General features: G+C 48.9%; 1 protein-coding gene across 5 annotated transcripts in view; it reads right to left on the minus strand.

Moving 5' to 3' along the window:
- The window catches only part of TMEM40 (transmembrane protein 40), a 53912-nt gene extending 46292 nt beyond the window's left edge, over positions 1–7620 (minus strand). The window contains exons 1-2 of one of the 5 annotated variants that reach the window (XM_089919762.1): positions 7339–7620; positions 6942–7166 (exon numbers count right to left, since the gene is read on the minus strand). In XM_089919762.1, the coding sequence (XP_089775888.1) occupies positions 6942–7104 (163 nt within the window). In that variant the 5' untranslated portion in view covers positions 7105–7166; positions 7339–7620. Of the gene's footprint in view, positions 1–2707; positions 2806–6941; positions 7167–7338 lie in introns of those variants that run through there. The other 4 variants (XM_089919761.1, XM_089919760.1, XM_022562791.3 and 1 more) reach the window with 4 other exon arrangements.
- Between the last annotated feature and the right edge of the window lie 5601 nt (positions 7621–13221).

The raw sequence follows: 13221 nt of genomic DNA on the forward strand, positions 1-13221 counted from the left end.
GGCTTCCCTGTTGGTGCAGTGGTTGGGAGTCCGCCTGCCGATGCAGGAGACGCGGGTTCATGCCCCGGTCCGGGAGGATCCCACATGCCGCGGAGCGGCTGGGCCCGCCAGAGCGGCTGGGCCCGTAAGCCATGGCCGCTGAGCCTGCGCGTCCGGAGCCTGTGCTCCGCAACGGGAGAGGCCACAGCAGTGGGAGGCCCGCGTACCGCAAAAAAAAAAAAAAAAAAAAAAAGTGTGACAAACACACAAAAAAAGTGTGACACTGCTCCGGATTCTTAGACACAGCTAGACACTAGGGGGATGCTATTCCCTGTTTAGGTTTGGGGGTCTAATCAGATGTTTCGGATTTAGAGACGAAGAAAAACCAGGAGGGAGTGTGCTCCTCAATAAACTTTTTGAGGCCCCCAAAATGTTTGAAGAGGAATGGGAAGAAACCAAAAACTCTGAAAAGAATTTTCCCTGGCTCTGACTCTCCAAGGTGGGTGTCTCGTTAAACAGCCAGTGCCAGGCCAGGCTCCTCTTTCTCAGCCTCTCAGGCCAGTTTCTCTCTGTCTCTGTCTCTTCTCGCTCTCTTTTCCATCTTTTTCTCTTGGTCTCTCACATTCCCTCCCTCTCTCTCTCTCTCTCTCTCTCTCTCTCACACACACACACACACACACACACACACACACAGACAACTGACAATAGCAAAAACCAGAAAGGAGGCACCCAGTGAAACAGAAAGAGCTTTCTGGCTCTTGAATATCAGACAGACCTGGACTCAGTTCCTAGCTCTACCCACCACTAACTGTGAGATCACTGCAAGTCTCACCCATTCTGGAAGCCTCAGAATCCTCCCCTGGAATGGGCACGCCTACAACTCAACAATAATATGACATCCTAATTTTAAAATGGCCAAAGGATTTCAACAGACATTTTTCTAAAGAAGATGTACAAGTGGTCAATAGCACCTGGAAAGTTGCTCAGCATCATTAGTCATTACGGAAATGCAAATCAAAACCACAATGAGATACCATTTCATATGTGCTAGGATGGCTAAAATAAGAAATACAGACAATAACAAGTTCTGAAGAGGACGTGGAAAATTTGGAGACTTAACGTATTGTCAGTGGGAATGTAATATGGTGCAGCCGCTTTGGAAAACAGTTTGAGCTCCTTACAATGTTAAACATAGTTTCACCATAAGACCTAGCAAGTCCTTAGTATTATATCCAAGAGAACTGACAACCTGTGTCCACACAAAGACTTGTACATGAATGTTCACAGCAGCGCCATTCATAATAGCCAAAAAGTGGAAACCACCCAAATGTCCATCAACTGATGGATGGATAAACAAGATGTGATATAATCATACAGTACAATATTATTCACCCAAAACGAGGAATGAAGTGCTGACACACGCTAAAACATGCATAGACCTTGAAAACGTTATGCTAAGTGAAAGAAGCCAGTCAGAAGAGATCCCCTATTGTATGACTGCATTTACATGAATTGTCCAGAATAATCAGATCCATAGAGACAGAAAGTGGATTAGCGGTTGCCAGGGAGAAGGGGATATGGTGAGTGACTGCTAAAGGGTATGGGGCTTACTTGGGGAGGATAAAAATGTTCTAAATTGGACAGTGGTGATGGTTCACAACTTGGTGAATAAACTGAAAACCACAGGCTTGTACACTTTAAAAGGGTGAACTTTATGGCATGTGAATGATATCTCCATAAGGTTATTTTCTTTAAAAAAAAAAAAAAGACAACTTCCCACATACAGCTGTTATGAAAGTGAAATGAGCTGGTCCTGGCATGTGGCCAGCGTGTGAGAGATGTCTCCCTAAGAAGGTGGCCTGGTGAGGAGTTCAAGGAACAGGGACCCTAGCCTTTTAGAGGGCTGCACCAAGTTCTGGGAGATCCAGAGACAGGAGAGGGGTTCGTTATTACAGATCCGCTTGGCTTGGACTCCGAACAGGACACACACACACTCCTGACTTCACTTTTCTCTCAGTTTCTAAACAAACCAGGTCAAAATGATAAGCACAACCCCATAATCTTTCTTGTCCCCCATAAAAGGAAAATGGGTTGGCTTCCCGCCCAAAGGCTGCCTCTGAGGAGAGAAGCCGGGATGCTCTGAGCACAGATGGGTCCTCCAGACTCGGGATGACGGCCTGGGGGACCGGGGTGGCTGGGGGCTTCCTCTAGGCCGCACCCTCCACCCCGTGAGCCTCTGACTTCAGCGGGTCTCCCAGCGCCTTCAGCTCTCTGTTCAGCACTTTTTCCCCAGAGATGCCTTTGAGCCCGAGGCCAGGGCAGCTTCTGGGCAGAACAGGAGGGCGGCTGCCTTCACTCGCCGGTCAAAGCGCAGAGTCCGGGCGTCTGTGAGGAAACACCCTCCAAAGCTGTAAGTCCCACGAGGGCAGAGTGGGAGAAGCCTTCCGAAGCTAGGGGGACCCTTCACCTCACGAACGGGACGGGTCACCTGCGGGGGCGGGGCACGGGCTGGCTGGAGGCTCACAGCACCCCTGGAGAACTTCACCCTCCCCTGATTTTCCAGAGATGGAGACACAGGCGCTCACCCAGCTGGGAAGCCACTGAACTGGGACTCAAACCCAGGCCCACAGGTAACCACAAAATGTCAGGCCTGTTGAAGAGCCTGTTCCTCCCCAGTTCTCTTAAAAATCACCCCCAACCCGCCTCTCACGCTCCGCGCGCCCCTTACCTGTGTTCCCGAGGCCGGTGTGGGCTGGAGGCTAGCGGCGCTCAGACTCTGGGGGCGGGCGGGGCGGGGCCGGGAAGAGGGCAGAGAGGCGGGGCCGCCCCCATGACAGGCAGGGGCGGGACGTGACATCGCCCTGGGCCCCACGCTCACCCGCCCACGCGCCCACGCTCAGCCGGGGGGCCCTCCTTCCTGCGGTGCTGTAGGCGCCAGGCCTTCCTGTCTGACTTGGCTACCCTCCGGATGTGCCAGGAGGGCAGATGGGGCGGCTGCAGACCCGAACCGGCCCCGGGCCGGGGCCATGCCCTCTGACTTAAGGGGTGGTTACGTGGGGTCAGTCGTACCACCCTGACGGTGCCAGGCTCTGGGCGGGGAGGAGGTGGCGTGTCCCAGATGCTCCCCACCCGCCTGGGTGAGGCCGACTCAGGGCCCAGCCATGTGGGCCAACCGGATGCTCCCCCAGAGGAGTGAGGTGGGGCTGGCAGCATAAGAGGAGGCCCTGGGGCTCAGGGCTGGGTGGGGGGACTCCTGTGGGTGGGACTGGCAGTGCCCTCTCCTGGTGAGGAAACTGGGCAAAGGCTAGAACATCCACTGCCTTGTGGATCCCAACAGGGTAGGGGGTGGGGACTGACCTCTCAAAGCTGAGGCCGGTCCTCTCACTCACCTCTCAAACACTCTGGAAGCAGGACAGTAAACAAGTCCTACACTGCCATGGGGAGCACCCTGAGGGAGACAGGCCACGGCAGCCCCCATGCGGGCAAGGCCCAGGGAGCGATGGGTTCCCAGGAGGGCTTCCTGGAAGAGGAGTCATCTAAGCTCAGGACTCATCCTTGGAGTCATCCTTGACCCTTTGCTCTCTCATACTCTGGTTCTGACCTATCTGGAAAACCCTGTTGTCCCCACCTTCAACATATTCTGAATCCAGCCTCTTCGTTCCATCGGCTTGGCAACCACCCTGGTCTGGCCACCACATCACTAGTCTCTATGCTCCTGTCTGTTCTCATCATGGCAACCAGAGGGATCTGGTTAAAACTCAAGTCAGCTCATGTCCCTCCTCTGCTCAGCACCCTCCCAGGGTTCACACCTCACTCCCTCCCGTATTTACACAGCCCTGTATGATGTGCCACTCACTCCTTGCTCTCTCTGATCTTGATTTCTATGACTTCCTCTCTCACTCCGCCCCAGCCACCCAGGAATGTGCCCCAAACACTCCAGTCAGGCTTCCTCCTCAGGGCCTTTGCACTGGCTGTTCCCTCTGCCTAGAATGCTTTTCCCTAGACAGCCACCTGGCTCCTTCCCTCACTTTTTCAGGTCTCTCTACTCAAATGTCACCTTCTCCAAGAAGCCTTCCCTGACACCCTGTATACAGTAGTAACCGCCTGCACCACCTTTCCCTCGCATCCTGCTTTACTGCCCACTGTCTGACACACCGTATATTTTCTTGTTATGCATATTTCCTTCTTATGTATTGGTTTGTTCCAGGATGTGGGACAGTGTCCAACACATAGTAGGTGCTCAATAAATTTTGAGGGTACTTCCCCTCTCTGAGCAAATAGGAGTTCACCTCCTGCAGCATCTGGCACAGGGTGGAGGCACAATCTCAGGGCATTTCCTACCTCTCTGCCATGGGCGGATCTCCAGGGCCACGACAGAGCTGCCAGAGGCGCAAGGCAGGTCCAGCTCAGCTCCATCCTGAGGTGACCTCACTGCCCTGCGTGTGTGTGTGTATGTGTGGGGGGGTGATTCATGGGGCAAAATCCCACCATCCTGTGGCCACAGCTGACAGCCCCAGGGAGCCAGCTCAGCAGCTGAGTGTGGCATCTGGCTTCCCTGCATTCTAGAACTGACAGCCAGGGGGGCCCCCCTGACTCAGCAGGCATGTGAATTCTGGAGGCAACAGTTACACAGCTTGGCCTCAGTCTCCACATCCATAAAAATGGGGAGACAGCAGTCCCAATCCATGGTGAGATTATTTGAATGAAGTACTCAGGGCAGTGCCTGGACACAGTCGGCCCTCCCCAGGCCTTGACACTCTTGTGATGAGGCCCTGGGATCCCTCAGGCTGATGGGAACTCCCCAGAGACTTCTTGGGTCTGAGAATGATACCCTGTGGGTGTAGAGGGCAAAGAATGTGCCCCTACTATGAGCACCCTGGAGCCTGGTTCTTGACATGAGTTTTTACTTACTCAGCAAATGGATGCCTCTGAGGGCAGGGCCTGTCTTAACCACATTAAAACATTTATCAAATGAATGCTCTAAATCAGGGACTATCACCCATTTCATGGATGAGAAAAGTGAGAATCAGAGGGGTGAATGATTGCTCAAGGTGACGTAACTGGGATGTGGCTAAGTCAGGACTTGAATCCTGGTTTCCTTGACTTCAAAGGCAGGACTTTTTTCACCCCTCCATGGAGAAACTCCAACCTAACCTCATTTAGAAGCCCCTGTATGTGTCATTTAAATCCATGTTTGAAGAGGTAGCCTCTGGCCTAGACTGGACTCTTTGCCACTCCATATTCTTTGGGAAACAATGGCTGTATCTGATGCAATTTGAGATGGAGTTTAAAATATTCCTAAATCTAGATTAAGCCTGACTCACCCTGGGCCTCTGGATCTCAGTAGTTTCAACTGTTGGTTCTAAGGAAAACCTCTGCAGCTGAAGGCAGAAGTTGGACCTGGTCATCCTGAAAGTCCTCTGACTCTCAGATGCCAGTGTCTCAATGCCTCTTCTAAAGAACAAGGACTAAAGTTAAATTTTTTTTTAAAAGGGGGGGTGGCGGGGAAAAGGTCAACCCTAGCTCATTCTGACAAATGCAAAATGAGGGTTCAGACTCAATTTAAGTGGCTTTCAAACTTCCTTTTTCTTTTTTTAAGCAGAAAGATCCTTTTAACAAATAAAATTTAAGACGTTCTAGCAGATCAGAATGGACTTCTTTCTAGTTCAAGTGGGGATCTTGGGGCTATTGATGGAAGCACCTGCTCAGCATCACCTTGCAGGCAGCCACTGGAGTGCCCACTGAGAACCCAAAGGCTCTAGGGAACCCAGTTTGACAACCACTGGAGGGCAGCAACGCAAACTATCCCTGGAAATCTCTTTGAGGGGGACAAATAGGTCCAGAAAATATTCCCTTTGGTTTCTAGGGGAAACTACCTCTGCTTGACCACATTTTCTTAAAATTAAACTTTTTGAGATAATTATTTGAGATCACCACATGCAGTTTTAAGAAAGAACACAGAGACCCCCATGTACTCTTTCCCAAGCTTCACCCAATGGGAACATCTTGAAAAACTATAGTACAATTTCCCAACCACGATATTAACACTGATACCATCAAAATACAGAACATTTCCATCACCACAAGGACCCCTCATGCTGCCCTTTTATAGCCACACCCACTTTCCTTCTCACTCCTCCCCTCCCTGATCCCCGGCAACCACTAATCTTTTCTCTATTTCTATAATTTTATTTCAAGAAAGTTATAGAAAAGGAACCATACCGTTTGTAACCTTTTGCGATTGGCTTTTTTCACTCAGCGTTAATTCTCTGTAGATTCATCCAGGTTGTTGTATCAGCAGCCTGTTCCTTCTCATTGCTGAGTAATACTCCATGGTACACAGGTAGGGCCCACCCCACCCAGGGCTGCTGGACCCGGTACAGAGGTTAACAGGGAACCTGGCCTCATCTTGAGGGCCTACTGTGAGCTAGCTTGAGTCCAGCACACAGCGGGAGGTTTTAAGAAGGGGTAGGATGCATTCCTGTCTCCATGCCCCTTATAGCCCATCCAGGAAGCAAAACATGTGAAGTGCCACAGTTGTGGAATTCAGAGCCAAGTGAATTTCGTGAACACGCTTCTAACAAAGTAATTGCCAACAGACATCTTTGACACGATCTGGGAAACCTGAATATGGACTAAATATTAGATTATTTATGGGTTTTTGTTATTTTTGTTAGGTGTGACGTTGGCACAGCAGTTATGTAAAAATACCATCTGTTGGCATGGCAGGCTGAAGCGATTACTAGTGACAGGACATTGCGTTTGGTATTTGCTTTAAGCACTCCAGCCTCGGGAAAAATGGGGGAGGGGGAGAGAGGAAGCACGACTGACCAACATTGACAGTAGCGGAAGCTGGGTGATTCGTACGTTGGAATTCATTACATTGTTCTTCCTACTTCTGTGTACGTTAGGATATTTCCATTTAAAAAAAGTCTTGGAGCATGCTGTGTTACTGGACTTACATTCCACATCTGGAGAGAGGCGCTCTTGTCCTACCATAGTGTCTGGACTGTGGTTTCCATTGCTTTGCTTGAAGCCAGTATTTAGCGACCAGACACCAGGAGACTCCTGGCTGCAGCTGCTGTTGTGGAATCTCCCACTTTGGATTGTATCAGCCTTGGTCATCCCATTCTAGTGCTGTCTGGTTTGCAAGTATAGTTCTGCTCTTGAGGAGGTGTCACGAATCTCTGTAAATAAATGTGTGAGTTGTTAACCTTTATGATGAATAGAAAGACTGGAAGGAAGAGAGGGAGGTAGAAAAGAAGAAGGGAGGAAGGAAGTAGGGAGGGAGGGAGATTTTTTAAAAGGCTCTTGAGAGCATCTTGAGATGCAAGACCCAAATGTTTGAAACGGGCTCACCTGTGCTGGAAGGACCCAGAGCCTTCAGCCTGGGAATTCTCCTAAGAGCTCGGGCAGTGACTCACCTGTGAGCGATGTCTGAGCAGACTCAAGCCTGGGCAGATGTCACAGGATGCATCTGTCCTGTAGGCGTGAGGGGCAGACCCAGGGCACCTGATGATGGAGCCTGAGGTTGTGAGTATACAGGCATTCGTGTCTGGAACGCTGGCCCGGTTCTCTGCCTGGAGGATGTACTGCTCCTCAAGGCCTGGCTCACACGTCCCATCCCTCTCCTCTGTGTCCCCACAATCCTTCCCTCGACCATCATACATCAGCATATGTCTCCCCTACAAGGTGTAACGATAATAAAAACAACCAATAGCTACCATTCGCTGCAGGTTTGCCATGTGCCAGGAATTCTGCCAAGAGCTTTGCCTTATTGGGTGGGTGCTATTATTTCCATTTTATAGACGTGGAAACTGAGGCTCAGAGGGACTGAGTCACTTGCCCGAGGCCCCACAGCTAGAGGTGACTCAAATTCAGCTCTGTCTTCTCACTAAGTAGTTGTTCTTAACCACATCCCTGATCAGCTTTCCTCTATACCCCCCTGTGCTTAGCACACGGTCTGGCTCTTTGGTAAGTGCTGACAGGAATACTCACTGCTTGGATCCTTGGCTCCCCCCACAGGCTGGGGGGCTGTCACCCTCTCCCAGCAACCTGCCTGCCTCGTTCACTCCTAAAAGATGTGATAGAACAAGAGTTCAAACTTGTTTGCTTCAAGCCACAAAAATCTTTCTCCATCCCAGAAAGAAGTGGTTTAGTATTATGAATAGCCCTCAAGTGGTTCAGTATTTTAAATAGCTGGGAGACCCCAATTTGAGTGCTGGCTCTAGCTGTGTGACCTCAGCCAAATCACTTAACCTCTCTGAGTCTCAGCTTCTTCATAGGTCAAATGGAGAAATCACCTGCCCCACACAGACAGCACCTGAGAGTACTAAGCAAGTGTTCCTTTTTTAGTTCTCCAGGAGGAGGCCAAAGGATTCCTTTAGTGCCCCTCTGAGGTGGACTGGCATCTCACAACTTGGAATACCAGGAGATGGGCAGAAGCCCCTGCTGAGGTCCAGACAGAAGAAGTGGGACCCAGAGGGAGCAGCCCAGCCTCTCACACGGCCGAGTGAGATGACTCCTGGGGCAGGGGCTGTTTCTGGGGGGGAAGGGAGTGGTTCTGCTGCCTGGGCCTTCTCCTCAGGCAACACCTCAAGCCCTGGCCATGTACGAGTGGGGAGAAGCATTTGCCAATAAATTCCATCTTCAGACCCCTGTGGGGCACCTCCTGGGGGGAGGGTCCAGGAATGAACCAGTCCTGCCCCCCATGCTAGGGGTATAGCGGGCACATGGCCACCAGAATAAAGACTACATTTCCCAGTGCCCTAATACCTATGGGTGGCCAATGGGTTGTAAGTGAAGTATCAGCTTCTGAGAACTTTCCTTAAAACACATCTGGCAAATTGCCCCTTTTCTCTTCTCCTCAATCCAACTAGATGGAACGTCGGTGTGTGACAGGAGTCACAGTAGCAATATTTGACTATAAGATGATCTTGGGCAGTTTAGTTATAGTGAGAGGAGGAATCTAAACAGCAACAGGATAAGCCAGAAAACAAAGAACAATGTCTTCAAAGTGCTGAAAGAAAACATCAACTTAAAATCCTAAATCCACCTAAATATTTAAGAGCAAAGGCTTAATAAAGACATTGTCAGGCAAAAAACTGACAAAGTTTATCATTCCCAGATTCTTGCTCAAAGAACTTTCCTCATTCCCTAGATGAGGAAAAAAGAAATTGAATATGGAAGTAAAGAATCAAAGAAGGAATTGCTGGGCTTCCCTGGTGGTGCAGTGGTTGAGAGTCCGCCTACCGGTGCAGGGGACACGGGTTCATGCCCCGGTCCGGGAGGATCCCACATGCTGCGGAGCGGCTGGGCCTGTGAGCCATGGCTGCTGAGCCTGCGCGCCCGAAGCCTGTGCTCCGCGACGGGAAAGGCCATGGCAGTGAGAGGCCCGCGTACCGCAAAAAAAGAGAAGGAATTGTTAGCAAAGAAATTGGTAAACATAGGTAAATCTAAGTAAGTGCTCTCTAAAATAATAATAAACAACTTGAGATGTATAAACAAAAGGTAGAATCCAAATTCATATTAAACAATAATACATATCAGACTGGAAATATTAGAGTTAAAGCATTTTAAGATCCTCATATTATTCAGGAGGAGGGTAGAGGTATTGATTAACTTACAAATTAAATTAAGTTATAAATGATTTAAATTACAAGTTTAAATTGTTTTTGATAAATTATAAATTTAAATCTAATTTTTAAAAATTAATTTGTTGGGCTTCCCTGGTGGCGCAGTGGTTGAGAGTCCGCCTGCTGATGCAGGGGACGCGGGTTCGTGCCCCGGTCCGGGAAGATCCCACATGCCGCAGAGCGGCTAGGCCCGTGAGCCATGGCCGCTGAGCCTGCGCGTCCAGAGCCTGTTTTCCGCAACGGGAGAGGCCACAACGGTGAGAGGCCCACGTACCGCCAAAAAATAAATAAATAAAATAAATAATCAAGTTGTACTCTTAGGATTTTTGCACTTTGATGTATGTATGGTAGATTTCAATTTAAAAAAATTTTTAAACCTTTAAAAAAAAAAGAATATAAGTGAGGATAAAAGTCGACCAACCATATCAGTAATCACGATGAATATAAATGGAGCAGACTTGCCACTTCAACAAATTGGACTTAAAATATTTAATCTAGCCATCTCAGCTCGCTGTAGCAAAGGTAAATTATTTTAAACTTCTAATTTTGATACAAATTATCAACTCAAATAAAGTGGCAGAAATAATACATAGAGTCCCATGTACCCTTCACCCAGGTCCTCCCAATGGTGACATCTTATATAACTGTACTACAATATCAAAGCCAGGAAACTGACACTGATACAGTACCATTAACTAGACTATCAGCCTTACTCCATTTTCACCATTTTTTATATGCATTCATTTGTATGCACAGTTTCTATGCATTTTAGCTCATGTATAGATTCATATAACCACCACCATCATCAAGATACAGAGCTGATACACCGCCACAAGGAAATTACTTTGTGCTATAAACCTTTATATTTGTGGACATTTTAATACATGATGCTGAGGCAACTGGGTAACCATTTGGAAAAAGTAAAATTAGATCCATATCTCCTACCATACAGAAGAATAACATATTTTTTAATTGCATGGCAAAAATCATCATAAAGTCAAAGACAACTGACAAACTGGAATAAAACGTTTGCAAAATATACCATATATAAATATACCACATATAAAGAAGACTCACGATTGAGGACAGGACTTCCAGTTTTAACACCAACACACAAAGAGCTTGGAAGCCATCATTCCCATCCTTGCAACAAGAAAAGGCTGAACAAACTGAAAATCAACAACTTTTCTTAGACCCAACTGAGAAGTGAGGTCGAAGGGCAAACACCACCCCAAAATTTAAAGAGGCAGGAGAATCTCGAAAGTTACAGCTGAGATCTGCTTCCCTATAGCAAAAGCCACTGGAGCCATAAGCTGGTAGGAACATTTTTACGGCAATTTTGACAAACTGAGGGAGGCTGACTGGGAACTAGCGGGAGAGTGAGAAACTCCTGGGGCCACAGCATCAAGGGAGCCCCCCACACTTTTTTGGGTTTTACCTCCAGGCACCTCACTAAGTTCTCATAATGAAGAGAGCTCCCCTCTGAGTTCTGAGAAGGGGAGGCAAAGAGTAACCTCTGCGAAATACACCCAGAGTGTTCTCCATAACAAAGGCCTACTCTCCAGGAAAAAAGTCTTTACAAATCCTTATCCCACCTGTTTTTGGTGATTATAAATAAAGCTGCTATGAACATTTATGTGCAAGTATTAGTGTGAATATATGCTTTCATTTTTCTTGGATAAATACCTATGAGTGTAATTGCTGGGTCATATGATAAGCATACTTTATAAGAAACTGCCAAACTGTTTTCTAGAGTGGCTGTGTCATTATTTATTCTATTTCTATAACATACCCAAATCTGTCCACTTCTTCCCACCTTCACCACTACTGCCCTCATGCAGCCCCCATCACACTTGACTGCACGACTGCTCAGCAGTCACAGGGGTCTTTCCAAAACACCAATCATGTCACCTCCTTGCTTAATGCCCTCCAGTGGCTCCCTAGAGATATGACATAAAATCCTAACTAACTCCTCAGCTTGGCCTGAAAGGCTGCAAATGATCTGGCTCCTGCCCACCTCTCTGACCTCACTTCCTCCTATACTTGTTCCCACCTCAGGACATTTGCACTTGCTGTTCTCTCTGTCTGAGGAGCTCTTCCTGCAAAACTTTGCCCAGCTGCCTCCTTTCCTCTGTTCAGGTCTTAGCCCAAATGTCTCTTCCTCAAAAAAGGCCCTCCCTGAGTAACATGGCTAAAGTTGCCCCTCTACACCCAGGCACTCTCTATGCCCTCACCCTCTTTTGTTTTCTGTATAGCTCTTATTTTCCTTATCTAATCGCTTACTTCCTTAATGCTCACATCCTCCATTAGAATGTATGGTCCCCAAGGGGCAGAAGCTGTGTGTGTCTAGTCCCCTGCTGTGTCCCTACTGTCCAGAAATGCACTGTCCACTATGGTAGCCACTAGCTGTAGGTGGCTCTTTAAAGTTAATTAAAAGTAAATAGAAATAAGTATTCCATTCCTCAATCATACTAAGTCACATTTAATTTAAGCCACATTTCAAGTGCTCCATAGCCACATGTGACTGATGGCCACCATAATGGACAGTGCAGATGTATAAAATCTCCAACACTGCAGAAAGTTCTGTTGGACAGTGCTACTCTAGAGCCCAGGAACCCATAATAACTGGTACCCAAGGAGTGTGTTATAAAATAAAGATTAATTTTATCCCTATCTTATGGGTGAGAAGAACATAGCTCAGAGAGCTTGTGTCATTACCCCAAGTCCACACAGCCAGGAAGCAGCCTGGCAGGGATTTGAACCCAGGGTTGTCTTACACATGCGACTCACTTTCCCAAGAGCCAGCAGCCTCCTGGCTGTTTGGAGAAGTTCTGCCACTCTCCTCGTCCTCCTACAGATTCTCCCACCCTGAGCTTGTACCTACCTGGGGAGAAACTGTGCACAGCTTCATTCTGGGTAAGAACTGTTGCCCAGTCTGGGGTCAGTCCTGATTCCATTCCAGATTCACTGGCCATGTGACCTGCAGCAAGTCCCTTTGCCTCTCTGGGCCTCAGCTGTGTAGCTATAAAATGAGGAAACTGGCCGTGATGTCCTGAGGGTTGGAGGTGGCAGGCAGGAGGCCTGGGGCGATAGGGTACACTCCATATCCTGTCTGGCTTTGGGGTGGACCGCATGCGGAGCAGGGTGGGGGTGGAAGTGCTTTGGTTGGCTTGACCTACAATAGCAGCTCCTGTTCCTTGAATGCCTACAGATGAGAAAGCTGAGGCTTAGAGAGGTCAAGTAACTTGGCTAAGGCCTCACAGCAGCAGAACTGACGGAGGTGGGGTTCGAACCTGAGACTCTCTGTTACCATGCCTGTGTCTCGCGAGCAGGGTTGAGGCCCACAGGAATCATAGGGAGAGGCTGTCCGGTGATAGGTGGTGAGCTTCCCGTCTGTGGGAGTGTGCAAGCCGGTGATGGGCCGTCTGCAGGGCTGGCGCCGGGCCGAGACCACAGAGCTACTGGCGGGCCCCTCCCGCCAACCGCCAACCGCCTCCCGCCTCCCGCCTCCCGCCTCCCGCCTCCCGCCTCCCGCAGCGGCGGCCAAGGCTGAGGCGAGCGCTGCGCCGCGGGGCGGGGCGGGGCGGGGGCGGCTATTTCTGTTAGC

Source organism: Delphinapterus leucas, chromosome 10, assembly GCF_059928025.1.
Source record: "Delphinapterus leucas isolate spDelLeu-1000000601 "Yukka" chromosome 10, BTC_Dleu_Yukka2, whole genome shotgun sequence".
Lineage (NCBI taxonomy): Eukaryota > Metazoa > Chordata > Mammalia > Artiodactyla > Monodontidae > Delphinapterus > Delphinapterus leucas.